Below are 20,950 nucleotides of genomic sequence, written 5' to 3'. Positions count from 1 at the left end.
AAAACCAACATTGAACATATTCCCATCCAATGCTTGACCCTTGTTTAAAACTTAATCAAAATTTGTTATGAAATGAAGTTGCTCGAGTGATGACACTAAATTGAGAGAAGACAGACTTGGGTAATACTACACCAAGCTTTAAGTCCCCCTATAATATGGCAGGGCGTCAAAATGTCTTTACAATATATGTCTTTACTGAAGAGCTAATAATATGAAAAACTTCTATCACGAAATATTATAGAATTGAAATACAGCTGATATCAACAACACTCACAACTCCTATAGCTGATTCTGCCTGTTCATATTTTTCCAGTAGTTGGTCCATATAGGAAAAGACCATTTCCTGGCGGGCCATCTCTCTTTTCATTAGTCGCCATTCATGTCTCTCCTTCCATTCTTCCAGCTCCTCAACTGAGTGAGCATGTGTACACATGTTGTACATGTCCGGAACATTAGAGTAAGTACATTTACCTCCATTTTCATTTCTGCAAGTAAAACCAAACATGATCACTACTGGGTACATAAAAACAAATATCAACACTAGTACAATGTATGGCATTTAGCTGTTACTACACAAGAACAAATGTCAACATTAGTATGACATTTAGCTGTTACTACACAAGAACAAATATCAACACTAGTATGACATTTAATTGTTATTACACAAGAACAAATATCAACACTAGTATGACATTTAATTGTTATTACACAAGAACAAATATCAACACTAGTATGACATTTAGCTGTTACTACACCAGAACAAATATCAACACATGAATAACATATTGAAAGATTAACTTATCCATCAAATAGAACAGACACATGATTTTGATATCAGTTGCTGAAGACGACTATAGGAACAATGGATGCACTTACTTGGCACATAGCTCATAGTTGCTTCCAGGCATACCCCAGGGTGGCTGTCTGTAGTTCCATTGGTGCTCCTTGTCAGAACTGACATTGAAGTTATGTCGTTCCGAGGCACAGTGTTCATCCCACTGTTTCTGACTGTTACATTGCTTGCCACAGTAGGCACAGTACAAGGGGTTGAAGTTAGACTGGATGGGTAGAGTGATCACATTCTTAACAGCAATCACAGATTCTCCACTTGTGATCTTGGATTTCACTAAGGACTGACGCTTCTTCTGACTCTCCTTGCTGGCTTCATGCAACTGTTCTAGGGTGCTCACTACATAACATCAAAAGATAGAATATGTTTCATCAGTTTTGTATTTAATGTGAAAATTTGAATATTTTTCTTAGAGAGAACCGGCTCAAAATTAGTATTTTTATTAAAAAATAAACCCACTGAACAGTTTTTTCACAAATATACCAACTGATTCTCCTAAAACTTAATCATCAACAGGTAAATTTTATCAAAACATTTGATATGGTCACCATGCTTTCTTATTTGTTGTCTTGTAATACAATATTACTTACAACTGTGTGTGCACATCCACTGCCAGACCTCCAGCTCCTCCTGACTGTGGGCAAACTGGCAGTACCCGCCTGCTGTATATCCACACTTAGTCTTGTTCCTGATAAATTTGCAAATGATAAAAGCGAACCCTCCGGGGATCTTTCTCGGCAATGGTCTGATTTCCCTGTTAGCGGTAGCAAGTAGGAAGATCCTGTTTGTTTTCCAATTGGAGTGGGATTTCACACATCGATCCTTGTCACCATCCTGAACACTCTTTTTACCATTTTTCCAGCAGGTTTGACATATAGCAGTGACTAAATATGGACACTCATTGTCCTCCAGGTCTAGATTTTGTTTAGTGTATGCAACCACATGAGAAGGAGGTTTCTGTGCTTGCAATGTAGTAGGTGTGAGCCCTGCAGATGCTGAGTGCACAATAACTGTCTGATCTACAGGAGGTGATGCCTCATGCTGCTGACTGATAGGAAGAGCAACAGCTTTGCTGAGTTCCTGCACAATCTCCTCCTTGGACATTCCAGAATCCCTTTCCAACATCCATATATCTCTTTCCACCAAGCTGTGCGCAAACCGACACTCTGCATTGATTTGGTTTCTACAGAACTGCAGCCACTTGCAAATTTTGAAAAAGGCAGTTTTATGTAGAAATCCTCTCTGATTGATGAGTTTGATTGATCCATCATTTGCGAAGTGAGCCATGATCTTGTACTCGGACCACTGGTGCTTTCCTCGACTCTTGCAAAAATCACCAGATCCTTTGTTTGAAATTACGCGAGGTGTATTGCAATAGCAGAACTTGCATATGAAATCAAAAGTGCCTCCATGTTTTTTCAAAACATCTGCCAGTGTAAAACCCTTGGCCACACTGACTGATCGATTCTGCATGATGAATTCTGTGATGTTGAACTTTTCATCCTTTTCTTGTGTCCATAATGTCTGTTCTTCCTCATTGTGGGCAAAAGAACACGACTCTTCTCCATACCTACAAAGGCCAGGGTTTCTGTAGTACACACTGTTACACAATATGTATTTACCAGGAAACTCACGATGGTTTTTACGCTCACGGATACAATGCCATGGTACTGGTAGTCCCTTTAGTTTCACAGCCAGCACGTTCTCCTCACATTTGTGAGTTTTCTGCTGGGGCATGTAGTATCCAGGTTGATTTCCATACACAAAGCACACTCTGCACACCAGTTTAAAATCGTGAGTGTCTCTCAATGGAAACTTGAGAATAGTGACAGGTTGGTTAGTTTCCATTACTTGTAAAGGCATCTCGGAGGCAGGTTTCGGAGCAGGTACCCGCATCAGGTTTGGTCTCATCTGTACTTGGTTGGTAGGACCTGGGTGATAATGTGGCGTTTCTTGTCCAAAATAGCCACCTGTTAAAGATAAATATACCAAAATCACATGAATCCTATCTCGATTTCCAAATAGTTTTCATTACCATCATCAAAATCTTCCCTACACGATTAAGCCATTAATATTCAACTACTATTATGAAATCCATTTTCTAGTGGGTCACCATACTTTTTTTCTACAGAACTTGTGTACAGTATAACATGTTTAAATACATTTCTTCATCAGCAGTTTTTGCCAAAAATTCTTTCAATCTCGCATCAATTAATTGAATTTCACTTTATTAAATTACTATTAGAAAGGTCATATTTGCATATATTTTTTATATAATCACATGGACTCCTTTAACAATTACATAGGTGGATCCAGACATGGGTTGAAGTTGTTTATAAATTATCTTTATTGTTGAGGAATTTCCGATTGAAAATATTTAAGAGTCAAACTTTTTAAAGAGTCTAGAATGGTTAACAGTACTATTGCTGTAATCTTTTACCGAATGATATTACAACCCTGGATAGTGCTTACCTTGGGGTGCCTGCATTCTGTTATATTGGGCCTGATATTTATTGGAAGTTTGCTGTGGACCAGGCATCCTTGGAGGAGGGAATCTTGTATTGACATTCATTGCTGGTGTAAAACCTCCTGGGTTTCCTCCAATCGGAGGTGGTGGTCGACTCAGGTTTGGCCTCACAGGGGAGGACACCAGATGCTGGGGAGGTGTATAACGAACAGAGGAATGTTGTGGTTTAGGGAGCAAGGGTCCACTTGGATGATACAAAGACTCTTCCTGGGTAGTATGTGTGTGCACTGTTGTACCTCTGACTGGTGGCTCAGTAGACACAAATTTAGGTTTGAGCTGTGGCATCTTGACAATTGGAGCTTCAACAGGTTCACTGTAGGGAGCTTTCACAACTTGCTGTTTCAAGAGTGCCTCTTGTTGTTTAGCAGCTTGGATAGCAGATTTGGATTTCTTTGATTTAAAGTTGAGTCCGGGAATTCCAGGTGACCGGGCAGGTGGTGGTTCATTCTGAGCGATGTTGTTTTGTATAAACGTCTCTAAATCCCAGCTGGACTCTACAAGAACCACCAATCATGATATTACAATTACCGGGTATTTTCCCTTTATTACACAATTATGTATTTCAGATGAAATAAATAGCTCTATCAAATGATTATTGTGTTGTTCTGTAAATATGCCTGTCATGCTTTTATGTATGAATTATGTGTTATGACCAATTTTGACAGTCAAATGCTTATCAAAATATTTCACACACTTCAGAATTACAACATCACAATGGAGACAGAGATATTGGGCCAAGTTGATGGCTTTTGAAGACCTGTAAAAGCATTTTCTCCTTCAATAATAACTGTCCCCAGAGTCTTGTTTAAAGGAAATGAATGAATCCTAGACTTTTTGCTTTATAAATCTCATATGAAATGGAAACTCATGTAAGATCATACACATCTTTAATCTCACAAATAGAAGTAATTAGGCAATATCACCAGTAGTTGAGTTGACCTCATTTTTGTATCAATAATTAGCTTGAAGGTTGCAAGGAAACTCTAATTTCAGATAACAGATTTCTCCCAAATTCCTTTGTGTATCCAAAATAATCACTTGCTGGGTACCCAACCTTTGAAAAGGCTGTATATGCCATACATTGTATTGAAATCTGAAGTGCAAGCATTACAAGCAGTGTATTTGTTCAATTTATATACCAGCTTACCAATTTTCAGCTCGTGTAGTTTCTCAATGAAACCAAATATGCTGAACTGTTCATCTTTGTCCATCTCCCAGAGGTCCATCTCCGCCTTTGTGTGTGGAAAAGTACATCGGTCATCCCCAACCCTACATGGTTGATTCTGTGCGAACTGCAAACACTTCTTGTAGTGGTAGATCATCTTTGGAGTTTTGTGTTCTGGTCGAGGTCGTATTCTAATCCATGTTATGTTTTTGGTGTTCACGGTTGCCTTCAACTTCACTACCAGATAGTCTTTATCACACATGTGCTCGAAATCATAGAAAGCATAGCCTTGCACACCTTCCCCAGTTTTGACAAAGCACTGGGCACATGCCAATTTGAAATCATAGTTCTCTAGAGGGAAATATAAGGCATTCAAGTCCTCATCACTTAGTGTGGGGACAGTCTTCTTGGGCTGTTTGTGCACGGGACTCGCAGAGGAGGAACTACTGTATGCTGAGGATGTCTTTTGTGCCTTGGACTTTCCTGAAAAATATGACATATTTTCAATGTTTGATTAGACACCACAGATCATTTTGAAAGTAACTGTAGAAGACCAGTACTCAATGCCATTTACTAATTGTTAAATGCCAAATGTGTAATACCAATTGCCAATGCATCACAGGATCTACATTCCATTTTGCACTTTTTATGCCAAAGAAATATGAATGCAGCTGCACACACAAATGTGATGAACAGGACATATAACACATTTTGTAACTAGCATTATGCATTTGGTATTGACAATTGGCATTTCACATTCCACATTTGGCATCGTGTACCAACTTTCAACAGTAACATATAGTGAATATCTTATATTTCCAGTACACCAAAAGGCATATCCCATTTATCAAGAAAATATCAAAATTTTAATTAGACAATAATTATATGTTTATTTAATTGTGTTGTTCATCAAAATGTTCAGTATGGGGAGAGAGAGAGAGAGGCAGAAATTAAACTGCAGCGACAATTTTCCCATATACAGTTATTTTAAATCTAGCAAATAATGCAGGCCTCAACATCCTATTTACATGTTTGTGCACCAAACATATTAACACTGAACATACCAGCAGAAAAGCTATCTAGTCCCATACTGTCACTCTGCTTTCCACGTGGAGAAGATTCCTGAAAAGCATAAACAAAATAATTTTACAATATTAATTAGGAAGGGCTAATGTGCCAATTTCGACTTCAAAATAATGTCATTCAATAAATCAATTTCTACAAATATATACTTTTACAGTCTAATTTACAAACCTGTTTGGTGGAAGAGGCAGAAGGTGTTGGCAACTTAATGATGTTGGGGCCTGGAGCAGACAGGTTGGTTTTTCGTACGTTGAGAAAGTTACTAGCAAATTTTTCATCTTCATTAAGACTACTGCTATCGCTACTGCTTCCCTCCTCACTTTCTGACTCGGAAAAGGTGTGACCATTCCTTGGCAAGTTCATCACTTGTTTACTCTTCTTCTGCTGCTTTGGTTTGCCTAAATCAGGTGAAATATTCATATCTGTATTTAAGTACTGATAGGAATGAGTTCCTTTATAATTGTTTTGGGGGTAGAAAACAAAACATTAATGTGTAACTGTATGAATCTATCTGGAATATTCCTATATAAGAAAACTTCAAAAGAAATCCTATTATTACTCAGAAATTATTTCTAAATTACAGTTTAAAGAATAATCACGGAATGAAAAGAGAAATGATATTAGAACATTACCTTGTATTATAATTGCAACTGTCAAGTAAACAATCCCGAACAATGTAATTAGCAAATACGTTAAATAAAGTCATGTGGCATCAAAAGGAATTGGTTTTCAAAGATGTTGTTTACATAACGTGTCCAGGTGTGACACCAGATCCCGGGGACATAAATAAATGATTCTTATACTAATTAACCAAGTATTTTTTTGTGACAGTGGCCAAAATAAAGTGATATAAAGCGAAAATGATATCAAAACAAGTGATAATATAAGATTTGAATTACATAGATTATATAGCAGGAAAAACGGTGCATCAAGAAAACATGATAATAACAGAAAAGTGACATTAAGCAACGTGATATTAGGTGAAATGTACTGTAGTGGTATGAACAGAAATTGGAGTATTCAACTTGAAAATGCACTTGTTCCAAATCGGCATTGATTTCTTTCCACAAATACTAATGAAAATGATATTATCTTGAAGAAATGATAATGCTGTTAATAAATTAAAATAGGTATCTGAAACTATTTGCAGTTTTACAAAAAGAGTATATGTCACAAAAAATAAGCTCCTATGTCTAGAATATCAAATTACAAACAAGAGGTCTTGAAAATCTGTACCATTCACCTGGATGTTTACAGCAAGCATGGCAATATAAGTGATATTGCAAATATTCAATATATTTTCATATAGGTAATAATGAAATTAGTTCATCAACTACAGCTCTGTCTCTCAGTACCAATTGGAACAACACCCTTCCTTCAAATAACATCTGAATCTAAGTTCCAAAGGATGCTTCAAAGCAAATTTGAATTGGTTTTAAAAATATGACCAAATGGCCAGGAGTATCAAGGTTTTCATTTCAAGCTTTGTTCTTGATCAACCCAAAGGAAACTCATTTTTCTTTTATACAACATCTGTTTTCCATTGTCTTAGGAGTTTTGTTTTGTAGGTCACTATCTATGGGGCCAGACCAGTGCAAATTCTGGTACCATTGCTTCATACCCAGCAACTTAAAATATGGTTATGACCAAGGGACCTAGTCTCCAGGACTTTGACTGCACTCAGCGGCTAATCCTAGAAGCATGATTATAATATTCAGCATTTGTATATATATATATATATTGTTATGGGGTAGGGATCTCAACCATTTCCATGTTATCACAGAGGGACCAAGTCCCGAAGGGCGAGAACAGACCCCAATGCAAATCATGTTTACATGAATGTTATTGTTTATTTGTGGCCATAATGATAAACACTAAGCCTTCTTTTCCACTATTGGTCTCTGCCCACCTGTTCCCAAGTGGCAAACAAGATGAGTCCCCTATGCCACACAATGTTCCTCATCAGGTGTATGGTAAACCTCTGGTCAGATCGAACAAAACTAAATAAATAGTTTCTAACCTGTTCGAATTACACGAAATTATAGCCGCTAAATTAAAGAGTAGCTAGAACAATCCGAGTCTACATCGGCAAAAATCACGGCAAACTGTCAAGTCGTTGATATGGAACAGCGACGGCCTATTACGATATATCTGCAAATCTGGATGAATAATGGTACATATATCTTTCTTATCCTTATTTATATATTAATAGTTAATTGTCAAGTTCAATCACAAAGCAGAGACAAGAATGTAGGCCACAAAGCTGTAGATGGTTTCTCGAGTATTGATGGAAGCTCAATTGTAATGTATTAGAATGCGGAGGATGGATCAAAACTGCAATTACGGATTAATAGTTCGATCGACCACCTGGTCAAATATTTTTGTTTTGGCACATGTAAAGGTGTTATATATATATACATCAATTAAGTAATAAATCAGGGATCGCTGGCCAGGTCACAGTTATATAATCAAATTGCTATCACAATAATATCATGACAATACACATGTGTCTGTTAGCGATGTGACGATAACATTTCATGCTCGGTGTACTGTATGGCCGGAGCCTAAATATATTTGACTGATGTGTGCACATGTTTACAAGAAAGAAACTCAATCACAGGTAGCATGTGGCATATTTATGTACAGTTGTACGACATCAATGACAACAAAGATTCCACTTCATGATTACTACCCGTTTTTCAGTAGTTAAACTTGGTCAATGCGAAAATGGATTAGTTTAAGCGAGTTTCGCGAGGCTATTATTGCATTGCCGATAGCCAACCTCGATCAATAATTACGTAATTTCAGTACTCAAATTGTGTGTTCGAACAATCCGAAACGTGTGTAAGCAAGTTCAAATTATCCGCCTATTCAAACTGACAGAAGGTTTACTGTAGTAAGAATACACTCAGCTTTTATTTACATGTATTCTAAAGAAAAAGGAATGGACAAACAGAGGCGGCCCCATGCATCAGTTCACCTGGCCAAGCTTTAAGGACTTACCAGAGCTTTTCTTCATGACTTTAGGTTTTGATGAATTCTGAAGGAAAAGTTTTGTTTTTTGAAACATGTATTGATAAAGGAAGACATCGATAAAGCAAATATTTCGGGAAAAAATACTTTTGTACTTAATATGTAAGTTAAACAATAACATTTATCAAATTTTCATTTAATTAAATGAAAACATTATCAGCTAATTAAATGAAAAGGTTATCAGCTAGAGGAGTGTACAGAATGCCACAATATTGGATAGATCATAACAATATATCACAATATTGAAAAAGGTGGTGAAAATGAATTTACATTTTATCACATAGTTCTGTATTTGTAATAATTTAATCACATATGACTTTTGTATGTGTAACGATTAATATTATATCAAGGGTACATACATAGAGGTAGTTCACATAATTAAATGCTAATCAGGTGCTCAACTGAACAGGAACTCTTTAAAAACAAGGCCAAACATTTTTTTATCAAGAACCAGAACTAAGGCCAAAAAAAAAAGATTACTTGGTTCTCAGGCCCGCCCACATTTCATGGCACCGTGCGCATTGCCGATTTTGTCGTAAAAGTAATAAAAAAAAAGAAATTGTAAATGTGCCAGCCGCCATCTTTAAAAAAATCTGGAAAATTGGTCCGCATGTCGTTTTCACTCGTTAGTCACCCAACTCCGGAAAACGTTTGAATAAAGGTAAGGATTGAGATACAGGGAAGCGTTAAAATGATTATGACTTATTAATCTTGTGTACAAATGGCGCTCATTTCGGTACAAATAAGGAATGGGGGGTTAGTGATTCTCGTCTGGAACATCGTGGGGGGACTTTCGGAGGCTTGCTCTATGATGGGTCTCTACACAACTATAAAAAGACAAGGTAATGCCCACAATGAACGTTTTACAAACTACACAATAAAAAAAAAATCGCCCTCGTCTCGTTTTTGCCATGTAAAATGGAAAAAAAAATTACCGCCCTGCCGCAACTATTTTGAAAAAAATTGGCCTGAGAACCAAGTAATTAATTTTATTTGGCCTAAATATAATATGATAGTCATGTATTATTATTAAAAAAAATATATGTGTGCGTGTGTGTGTGTGTTAAAAAAAACAACCTGTCCACTTACCTCATTTAGATGAATGTTTGTTCCAGTTAACCAATCAGCATCAGGTTGGTTTGCAGCCTCTGCCTGAGCATGTCGTACAGACACATTAGCTGTGGATATCTTCTGTTTAGAGGTGGTTTCAATTTCCAAGGCATCAGAAAGCTCTTCAATTAACTCTCTAAAGATCTGAAATAGCAAAACATTGTCTTCATTCACAACTGGTTAATCTTTAAATGGTAAACCAAAGTAATTAAATGTAAAAGTGAAGTTCAAACAACACCTGTATCAAGTGCAAAATCAGCAAATGAAATGTATACCGGCATAGGCTTTTTAATGGGAATTCCCCTTAACAATACAAAGGGGGTTCCCCTCTAGTACAGGGAATTTACACAGTAAAACACTATATTTATTTCTGCCATCATAGCTATAAAAAATATTACTTTCATATTCCATGAATATTAAATGAAAGCTGTCGGATCAAAATGAAATATGTGTTATCTTTATGATATGCTGAGACATGAAAACCTTTACACATAACATATATATATATACCTATATATGTAACAATACTGGAAAATGTGTTACAACAAGCAAACTTACATTGGGTTGTTTTAAGTGCCCCTGTTGTGCAATTTTGAGGGCCTCAGCAGTCCTATTCTGGGCTTTTAGAGCTTGAACCTGTCTATAGTAGGCTTTGATGTTTGAGCTGAATATATCAATTGCTAAAAGAAAGAAAGAAAAAAACAGTTTTATGTTCCTCTCTATTTTTCAATGATTATATATGTCAAAGCATTGGATAGAATAACATCACAGAACCCCCTTCCCTTTATATTAATCAGCCATGCATATATTTATAAACCTTCAACTTTACCCATAAATAATAAATCATCAATAATTGTTAATCAGGGGTTTTTAATTTCATATTTTGAGCATATTAGCTAGCTAGTCTCTTACCCTGGGCATCAGACAAGTTGAATTTGACACCTGTTTACTGTCCCCCCCACAAATATCTATAAAACTTGCCTTTTTCACAATCATGGATAGCTTCGTTGTACATTTCCTGAAAACAGAATCAAAACTTTTCATACAAGGTCACTATTTAAATACAGACAACAACATTTCTGATATTCTGATCAATCACATAATACTGCATAACATGAAAGATTCACTGCCGTTATTTATTTATGCATGGTTCATACAGACTTCAAGACAATATTCTAGCACTTTTGCAGGTCAAAATCTTTATTGAGTAGACTATCTACTTTATGAAATCAATATCAGCACAATTATTTTTTAACAGCTTTTATTCAATATTCCTTGACAAGTGCTAGAAGGTACAGGGTTTGATTCTTGATCTGGCTTTAGTGCATTATGAATCTAAGACACTGTTGTTGACCTCTTCTATTATGTTTTAGAAAAGGTTCTGCAATGCATGGATTTCTTTTCAGAAATGTGTAACCTCAATTCAAGCATGGTGTTTATGACCTGTGTAAAACCATGCTTTCAGACCCGTTATCTTTTCAAAATGCTAATGAAGGAGATGACCAATAAACTAAAACACAGGTGAAAACATCACCATTACCACAAAATCACATTTTTGTTTAATATCGTCTCGTACTTAAGTTGCATGTTTATATATACATGTAATAAAATTGAATAACAACCACTGTTCTGAGATCAAGATCAATCTCACATGCTGTTCAACATTCACCTAAAAAGTGTTAACTTGATAAACAAGGACTGCTATTCAAACAATTTGCCTTTTATCAACTTAATATTAAGGTTCTGATAAAATAAGACCAAATGTTGAATTCTACTACAGTGGAACCCACTTATTATGATATCTGTTATTATGATATTTTTCCCATGTACCGATTTTTTCCTTCTTTAACTAAGCAAAATAATATTGTTTATTATGATATGGTCAAAGGTAGGACCCTGCTTATTATATTTTTTTCTGCCGTGAATGGATTTTATAAGGTAAAAAACTCAGGTAAGTTGTCTGTGTGAAACACCTGGACATTACACAATAGGTCCGGCTAACTGTACATCGCCCGAGGTAATCATCTCGCCACACAAGGTAAATTTTACACACCTCGCTTCACCCCAGTCAGCGGAATACAATAGATCGACCATTGCTTGCTGGTCATACATTTAAGTCTTAACAAAACATTTGGTGCAGTTAATTGCTGCAGGACCGTATATGCAAATTAAAATAATTAGGCCTACCAAACACAATTTCCGATGAGAAAACGAGCATGCCCTTTCACAAATATTCACAGTTACCTTGACATGTCATGTGAGAAAATCATGCCGATTTCAATGAAAATATTACTTCAGAAGGAAGACCTGTGTTTTTAATCATTTAAGCAATAGTTTCTTAATTGCATTAGAAGTTGATTTCCCCGTGTTTCCGTTGAAAATGTGTCAAATTCGGGACATACTGCACTGACAGCATGGTGCTGGAAATCGATCAAAAATTTACAGTATTGTCGCAAACAACTTACGAAGGCTGCTTTATTTACAATTTACACCATTTTCGTTAAATACAATATTTGATTATTGTTAAAAAGGAAATAATTTGTGTTTTTAATTGTTATTGTTTCTTTGCAAGTTGATTTCACCGCACGACTTGCAAGACATGTGATTGTCACGTGAACGTAATTGACATAGAGCGGTAAAATATGTTTACGCTTACGGGACAAAATGTTACACAACTTCTCGTTGAAAAATAGGTAAATCATGACTATTTATATCACCTCTTCCATCCTATTGACTTTAACATTACGATATTGTTAGCTACAAGTGAAGGATGTAGTATAAAGATAGTTCATAGGAACATGCTTGAAGTTATTTGAAAGTGAAAGTAGAATTTACATACTGATCATTACGACGGCAAAACGATAACTTCTCGAATTTTTCCAACACGCTGATATAAATAACAATGAACAAATTATTTCAATTATTAATTGATCTTTTTGTATTTAAATTTTTCCATGTTTCTACATCAATCTGTCTGATTGATATAGGGCATCTCACATCCGGTTCAGACAACATTAAAACGATCGAAAACAGCTTGATCGGTTATTATGACATATCGGTTATTATGATATTTTTCTCTGGCAAATAGAAATATCATAATCAGCGGGTTCAACTGTATATCAAATAATTACTGAAAGACATGTATCAATCTTTTCAGTCAAATTTGGTAGTATTTTGCAATGTACCATCCATTAATCAATTACAGCAGGCAATCTAATAACCTCACAAACTATATCACATATGTTCCTCTTTGTGAAGCAATCCAACATGCCAAAAAATACCGTAAAAACCCATGTAATTTGCGCAGGTACTTTTTGAAGCTGAAAATCGGGGAAAAAAGCTTCTACTTAATATTTAGGCACCCAAAAAATCTGAAAAAAAACTGATGTTCATGCTCCGAAAATCGATATCTGAATAAAAAAAATAATATATTTCTTATGATTTTTTTTCCATTGATGTAAAGATATTAAAACCAAGAAGAAACTACGTAAAATGTGTATTTTGTTGTATGTTTTCTTGGAATTATCTGATCACACACATGACACACACGTGTGCGCATATCGGCATACATCAATTCATTTTAGCTATATTTTACATAAAACATTTACTTGCTTACAAAAACATATCAATTAATAAGTAATTCGATGTTTAGTAACCGCTGGTGCATATCTCCTGGTGAAAGACATAATTAGATACCTTTTATTGATCATAATTACGATCAGTGAAAAGGGCTCATCATGGCGGCTTGGGTATCGTCACTTCAAACCAGGTCATGTCACAGTTCAGTTTGGCCACGGAATTATACTACCAAAGTCCGTGGTTTGGCAATATTTTTTGGCCACACAATTTTTACCTACTGTAAAATGATTAAAATTGGTCATCTGTGGTCATGACTGCTGGTTTTGCGACATTTACAGGTAAGTTAACCTGGAGGGCATGATTTCACCGATATCGTCTGGTCCCGGACAATAGGCCAGGTAGGATTGCATGCTTCAGCGTAAATTATTGACACTTCTCAACACTACAGTCAATAAAAATTACAATGCAGTAAATAGCTAACACTATATCTGCGATTACCCGTTAACAATAGCTCTACTAATTGAAATGATTTGCAGTCGCGATCGACGGACCGTGTTGTTGTTTTTTTCTCTCACCAACACGTGGCGTGAATTACGAAGCCCTACTGCATTGTCATAACTACAGACTGATTTGACTGATAAGGGATTATAAAAAAAATGTTTATACTAGAAGCATGGACAATCAATACATCCTCTTCAAATCTACTCCAAGGAAAAAAATAGTTAAAGCAGACTATTTTTACGATGCTTCATTTAATAAATATTGAAATAATTCACGAGGTTATTATTAATCACGTGTTTACGTAATGTTAGACGCGAGATCAACATGGGGTGAGCCAGAAAAAAACCATGCTATACGCATAGGCGATTTGAAAAAAAACTAACAGAACTTACATGGAACGGAGCTTAAATTGATGATGACGCACCGAGATGTCGAAAAGTAACGTCGTAAGTTGATCGGCGATTCTCTGGCATAGGAATTTGGCTAAACTTTCTTTGTTAACAGTTACCTAGATTTAATAGTACTTTTCACATAAACTCAGATAACAACACATTATGTATCAACTGTATCTTTTATTAATGTTCGACATAAATAAATTTGTTGATCGTCATTTGTCTTAAGAGTTCCGTGTACCTAAAAAAACCTTGAAATTTTCTATACCTGTGTATTTTACGCACCCCCCCACTTTGGGTATAAAATTTAAAAAAAAAATAAAAAAATTGCGCAAATTACATGGGTTTTTACGGTAGTCAAAATCTAAATTTGATAAGCGTGTGTTCTTACACCAATGACCAAAGGTGAGATCCTGTATCCCTCACCTGAACCATTAGTAATATTGCAAATAAGTCTCCAGGGTTGAGGCATGGTTCATAGGTACTTGGTGGCAGGTGAGGTATAAATACACATTTTTTTTTTATGTTATATAGTGTTTACAAATTAACATTTGTCAGTTTTACATTAAGGGATACCATTGAAGTGTTAGTGAATATGGCGTTGTTAGAATGTTGATGCCATCATAATATCAGTAAATAAAATTTTGAATACCCCTACTTAGCATCATAAAGCACCACAAGTACTGTTTTTAAGTCTTATAATGTTAACTTTTGCTTACCTTTTTAAGACAGCAGAATGCTCTATTTGAGAAAAGAGTGGATACAAATTCCTTATCCACATCATGGTAAAAACGTGTCTCTAATATCCTTCCAATAAATAATGCATTACGATAATGCATCCATGCCACGTCATAATGACTTTCTTTAAAGACGGTATTTCCTTCATCTTTTAAATCCTGCATCAACATCAACAGGGTTTGCTGAAAGGAAAGAGATATGAAAACGTTTTCATCTCTGAATGAATATTTCAATAACAACATGTGACTCAATAACAATCTATTTTATTTTGTACGACAAGTATTTGTTTATTAAGCAATATTATTTTTTGTGAACTGTCAACCTATATAGCCAAAAGTTAAACAGAAATTATATTTCATCAAAAAACTAAAACCACTACAAATCTACTTGGTTTCAAACTTGAAAGAGTATCATTTTTTTACTAATCAATTTAGGAATTGGATCCGAACATAATATTTGTTAGAGATGAAATACACACCTTGCTAACTTTTGGTTCCTGGTCAGCTCTGCAATAAAAATGAAAAAAAAAAAGAATTAATTAATATCAATACTTTTCATTCAAGTATCAATAATCATATGGGTGTCAAATTGTCAATCACCATGAAGTGTACTAGGTAGTGACAGAAACCCTGATTTTGAACAATATCCTGCAATGCAATTTATTGAAATAATTACAACTGATGCAGATAAATCAGTGAAAATTTGTGAGTTCAGTGAACAACGGAGTACTGTTCAGGGCTCTGATCATCTGTCACAGGATTGCCTGTGGCAAGTCATCTTATCAAATTCTCATATACCTACAAATGATAGTACATACACTGTAATCATCATGTTTAAACACAGATCCAACTTGGAACAAACTTGGAACAAACTTGAACTGTGTTATAACATATAGAATGAATAGATCACAACACTTTTCAAGCAGAAAATCAACTTTGTTAAAACTAAAATTAGAATCCAGTGAATGGCTAAACTGAAAATCCATTTTTTTGGTTTTAATTCTTTTTTTGTACTTCTTATATTGTTTCTTTTTATAAAAATCACATTTTTTTCTGTTGGACATTATGTTACACATACAATCAAGCTTGGTTTGTTTGTGTTTTACGTCCTATTAACAGCTATGGTCATTTAAGGATGTGCCAGGTTTTGGTCATCAAGCATTTTATGAATACCAGGTATTCACGTTGACACATTCTGTGGTAATCCCTGTCAATTTGAACATTCCTTTTGAAAAAGGAAGAAATTCTTTTAATTATTTAAACAATAGCCTCCCTGTGAAATTCAGGTTAATGTTATCATGTATCATGATCATCAGAGAACATAAAGATATGGCCTCTTCAGTTTCACCTGACAGTGCTGTGCCTGAATTGGTTTAATGTTACTTTGTTTTAATATATATGTCGATGAGTTATTTTTCATACATCATTCGCAACTATAAACAAAACTTTCATTTAAATAAACCAGTTACTGATTCTCTACAAGTTGTTATTTTCCGCATGACTTGCAAGGCATGACTTTCATGGGATGGTCATTGACATCAAAGAGCAAAATATTGTAACATTTTATGAGATACTACAGGTTACACAACTTAAGATCTTATATCTTTCAACCTGTTGTCTGTTACTTTACCGTAGCATATTAGCTAGGACTGCACTTTCACATTAGTTCCGAGAAAATTATCGATATAGAAAGTGAAACTAGATATTACATGCAGATCATAGAAACGATAAAGTGCTCAATGATAATACCTTGATATAAATAACAAAGAACACATGTTGTTTTCTTATTTGATATTTCAATTATAATAAATGAACCTTTATCAATTTGCAATGACCATGGGGAAACTCTCTTCCAGTTCAGACAACCTAAATATGACCTTCATTAGTTTACTTGTGTATTACCATATTCTATACATATAAAGAAAATGGATATACTCAAAACATACCCAAGCTTCACCAATAAGTGGGTTTTAAAGTTTATTTAGCCGACTAGTTTCACCTTAAAAGTTGAGGCTTCGTCATCATCCATTTTCTTTATATGTGCCTTTATGCTGTAATCCCCCTGCATACCTTTTGGTAGCCATACTCAAAGCGAAGCGCCCCACTGATCAACCCACAAACATACACTTGACATTGGCTCTATTACCTTACTTTATCATAATCTTCTAATTATTAGATAATTTTTCTCTAGCAATTAGATTAACACAATAAACAGGATTCACTGTAGTTTCAAAACAGGTTTAAAAACTGAATATTAAATGATTGAAGAAACAACTAATTCAATATCTAAAGTAATAGAGTATGCATATTGTTTCCACAAGGTTGGAACAGTGCAGTGACAACCTCTTGAACAAAACAATCTTTCAAATGCTTTCCGATATATTTTATGTTCCATAATTATACAGAGGTCTGTCTCCCCATGCTAGTACTGTTATGCATGAATTTTAGGCCGCTACACACACAATTTTATCGTTACACATGCATTTGGCTGTTACACATTGAGATGCATAACACAGATATGACTGGAACATCAAGTAGGAAAACCTCCTCTCTCTTTCTCAATTAGACTTGCTCTCATTAGACTAGCTTTTTTTGTAACTAGAAGCGCCACCCTGATTGACGACCTCAGCCCTTCTGGTAGATTTACCTGTGGGAACCCCTATAGGTGTGAAACATGAACAATAGACCACAATTACCAGTGTGTGATTTGTCTCATAAGTGATGTGTTAATCAAGGCTTCAGTCTACTTTTTGATTTTGACCAGCAAAGTAGCCAATATTATCTACAACACTTACACTAGCAGGTTCCAGTATTGTCCAATTCGTTCTTTCCTGTCCTCCCTCATCCGCATTTCCTCAAAATCTCGTGGGACATCGCTGGTGTACACCCCGTCCGACCAGGGTAGATCCATGGCTATGGATCAAAACCCTCTCCTTCAAAATATAATTTAAAGTTACATTTTGCTTTATGCCATATTGAAAATACCATCAATACCCCATGTTCGAATGCAGCTAACTATATATAGTCACACATCAGTGTTACTTCATTGTTGATCATGTGTTCCAATTTATTACCCAATGATAATGCGTACTGGTGGGGTTTTTTATTATGTGAAATGAGGCTTGTGGATTTGGAATTGGGAAATTCAAGTATTTTTGTGATTTGGTTTGGTTCAGTATTGTTTAACGTCCTATCAACAGCTATTGTCATTTAAGGGCGGCCTCCCCTGTGTGCCAGATGCATGAGTGTGTGTTTTGGGAGGCTGCGATATGTTTGTGTTTGTCTCCTTGCGATAGCGCGGAACTGATGCCGACTTTATAGTGCTACCTCACTGAAACATACTGCCGAAGACAACCAGCAGGACACCCCAACTGGTCACATTGTACTGATAACGGGCGAACCAGTCGTCCCACTCCTTAATTGCTGAGTGTTAAGCAGGAGTAGAAACTACCATTTTTACAGACTCTGGTATGTCTTGACCAGGGGACAGAACCCAAAGCCTTCCTCAAAGGGAGCAGTAGGAAGAAGAAAGCTGTTAAGAAAGAGAAAAGATCCCAAATTTAAATGCCTCTTATGATCATGCAATGGGGGCAGCAGGTACAATTCTTCGCCCTACCTGCAAGGACAAATTGTTGTGAAATTTCTGTTTTAAGCTAAGAGTATGTTCCATTTGTTTCCTAAAAACCTGGTAAGTGTACATTAACTAGCTGCGACTCGGTCAGCACCAATACAATCTGGGTCCTCAATCGTTCTTATGACACTGATAATGCCTAAATTGGGGCACTGTTAATGTACCAAAATTCAAACTTACTTTGCAACATACAAGATTTTTTATTTAGAGTCGTGTTTGTAACAATGCAACTTTACTCTTTAGCTCAGAAGAGCTATTCAACCACTATGACCTATGACAACTTTTGTGCACATTTATAAACGGAATGCTAAGATTTCACATCACGTTTACTAACATAAGAGACGTATACAATGTTTATCTCGTCAGATTGCGATTTAAAAAAGCGCACTGGATATCGAGTAACGATCTAGGGTAAAACATGTTTTTTTTCTTCTCAAAGGTAACCTTATTGTGCATCGGATTATTATTGTGATTATAGCCAAAATACTGAATGTGGAGAAAGTTGACACAATAGTGTAATATACATGTGGTTAATCTGCTTAAGGCATATTGTGGAAACGGCCAAGCTAGCTTTTTACAGAAAACCCAACTACATTACAAAGCGATAACCATACAGTAGGCCTGCAGCAACCATTGCAGGCCGACTCGACTGTTTCCGTGTCAGTGACGCACAGCAACCACCTTATGTTTTGGTTTGAGAACAGTAGTCATATCATGCTGATTCTGTCACTGTGTATGATAATTGCTTTACCTATCAACAGCGTTGTATTAGTCTTTCACGCATGCTGAACCGTTTGTAATTTCCCTACAAGTAGAAATGTAAACTTTTCCACATTGATCCGTCTCGAGATTTTGGCCAGTAAATACAATTTTCGAATCTTCCATATTTGTGACAATTTACACATATTTCGATAGTAATGATTTAAAAAAAAAACTTAATCGATTTCAGAAACTTGCTACTTTCATTGATGACACGAGGGAAAATGTCTATTGATATTTGAACCAAAATATGTTGCAGCACATGTTAGACTTTTGTTTTGTATTATTTTGTGATCTTATTTTTATAAGAACCACCAACTCCCGCGAAGTCAACGCTTGGTGGATTTTGATTGGTTGTTTGCACACGAGCGCAGGCCTAGCCTTTTTCTATAAGGATGACAGAGACGACAGTTTACAAACAATGTGTGCTTGTATAGGCCTATAACATGTATTTACTTGTTTTTCTGTAATCAGAAATAACGTAATCATTAAAGCATTTTGTTTGTGTTTAAACATATACATACGGGTTTTGAATATACTGACATGAGTGACATATTAACGTCACATAAATATTCTACAGTAACCCATATTCTTCCATTTTGGTGAATACATTCTATCTGAATCTAAAGTATTTAAAAAAAAAAATCCCGTACTCTGCATACCGAACAAATATATATGTATAAGGGCATAATTATATTCAAGGCTACGCTGGTGTATATATATAGGCTAACGCAAACTGTGATCTGTTTGAGTATTTAGTTGCATTGAATAGAATGTCTTGCACCTAAAAATAAGTTCCACAAAGGACTACCTAGCTAGCTATTGTGGTCTAGTTTTTTTCCTTACTGAAATTTTGAATTCAGGGCCTAGTGTATTAATCATGTATATTGTAAACTGTACCTGATTGTCATTTCCTTATAAATGTAGCAGATGTTCAATATGTATGGAACGCCAAATTAACACAGATCTATATATATTCAATTAATTATACCCATCTTCAAATAATTGAAGATATTATAGGTACTTGTAATTCAATTGAATATATGTTTAATTCGTCCTATTTGAACCTATTTTTAATCTAATTGTTCCTCTCTCTATTAATCTCAATTATTTGAAGATAGGTGCAATTATTTGAAGATATGTTAATAAAATTGCCACATAGATCCTATATATATATATGTGTGTTTTTTTAACTGCGTGGGTCCTAGTCCGAAATAAACTAATAATTTAATTCCGCGGAGTAACTGACTGTTTCTTCTCATTTCATGAAAGGAGGAGATATCTCGGCGCCCAATAAACATATATAAAATGAGTCTATGTAGGCTCTATAATGTACTTGTCGAACTGTGGTGTCACTCATATAGATTTTTTTGATGTTTTAAAGCAAAGGTAAATTTTGATTCTTTACTATTATACAGATGTTTATTATCGATTTTAATTTACAAAGTCTGGGATGTAGACGGAAATATGCAGACGTTGTTTACTCGTTGTCAGCATAACTGTGATCGGGCGGAACGCTGCGCTGACACGGTGCATTCGGCATGGTATTTTAGTGAGATAGCACTCAAGTCGGCATCAGATCT

General features: G+C 35.5%; 1 protein-coding gene across 1 annotated transcript in view; it reads right to left on the bottom strand.

The window, feature by feature from the left end:
- LOC110446655 (helicase with zinc finger domain 2-like) overlaps nucleotides 1-19,463 on the bottom strand; it is a 48,467-nt gene extending 29,004 nt beyond the window's left edge. The window contains exons 1-15 of the mRNA XM_021491911.1: nucleotides 19,360-19,463; nucleotides 17,773-17,910; nucleotides 15,457-15,484; nucleotides 14,960-15,160; nucleotides 10,750-10,786; nucleotides 10,327-10,448; nucleotides 9,748-9,912; nucleotides 8,629-8,665; nucleotides 5,797-6,023; nucleotides 5,607-5,664; nucleotides 4,525-5,025; nucleotides 3,323-3,871; nucleotides 1,441-2,820; nucleotides 877-1,189; nucleotides 275-485 (exon numbers count right to left, since the gene is read on the bottom strand). Of these exons, the coding sequence (XP_021347586.1) occupies nucleotides 275-485; nucleotides 877-1,189; nucleotides 1,441-2,820; nucleotides 3,323-3,871; nucleotides 4,525-5,025; nucleotides 5,607-5,664; nucleotides 5,797-6,023; nucleotides 8,629-8,665; nucleotides 9,748-9,912; nucleotides 10,327-10,448; nucleotides 10,750-10,786; nucleotides 14,960-15,160; nucleotides 15,457-15,484; nucleotides 17,773-17,888 (3,945 nt within the window). The 5' untranslated portion in view covers nucleotides 17,889-17,910; nucleotides 19,360-19,463. The remainder of the gene's footprint in view (nucleotides 1-274; nucleotides 486-876; nucleotides 1,190-1,440; nucleotides 2,821-3,322; nucleotides 3,872-4,524; nucleotides 5,026-5,606; nucleotides 5,665-5,796; nucleotides 6,024-8,628; nucleotides 8,666-9,747; nucleotides 9,913-10,326; nucleotides 10,449-10,749; nucleotides 10,787-14,959; nucleotides 15,161-15,456; nucleotides 15,485-17,772; nucleotides 17,911-19,359) is intronic.
- Between the last annotated feature and the right edge of the window lie 1,487 nt (nucleotides 19,464-20,950).

This window comes from Mizuhopecten yessoensis, unplaced genomic scaffold, assembly GCF_002113885.1.
Source record: "Mizuhopecten yessoensis strain PY_sf001 unplaced genomic scaffold, ASM211388v2 scaffold2921, whole genome shotgun sequence".
In the NCBI taxonomy this organism is placed as follows: Eukaryota; Metazoa; Mollusca; class Bivalvia; order Pectinida; family Pectinidae; genus Mizuhopecten; species Mizuhopecten yessoensis.
The sequence above is the reverse complement of the archived record's forward strand: the minus strand, read 5'-3'. Positions and strand labels throughout refer to the sequence as shown.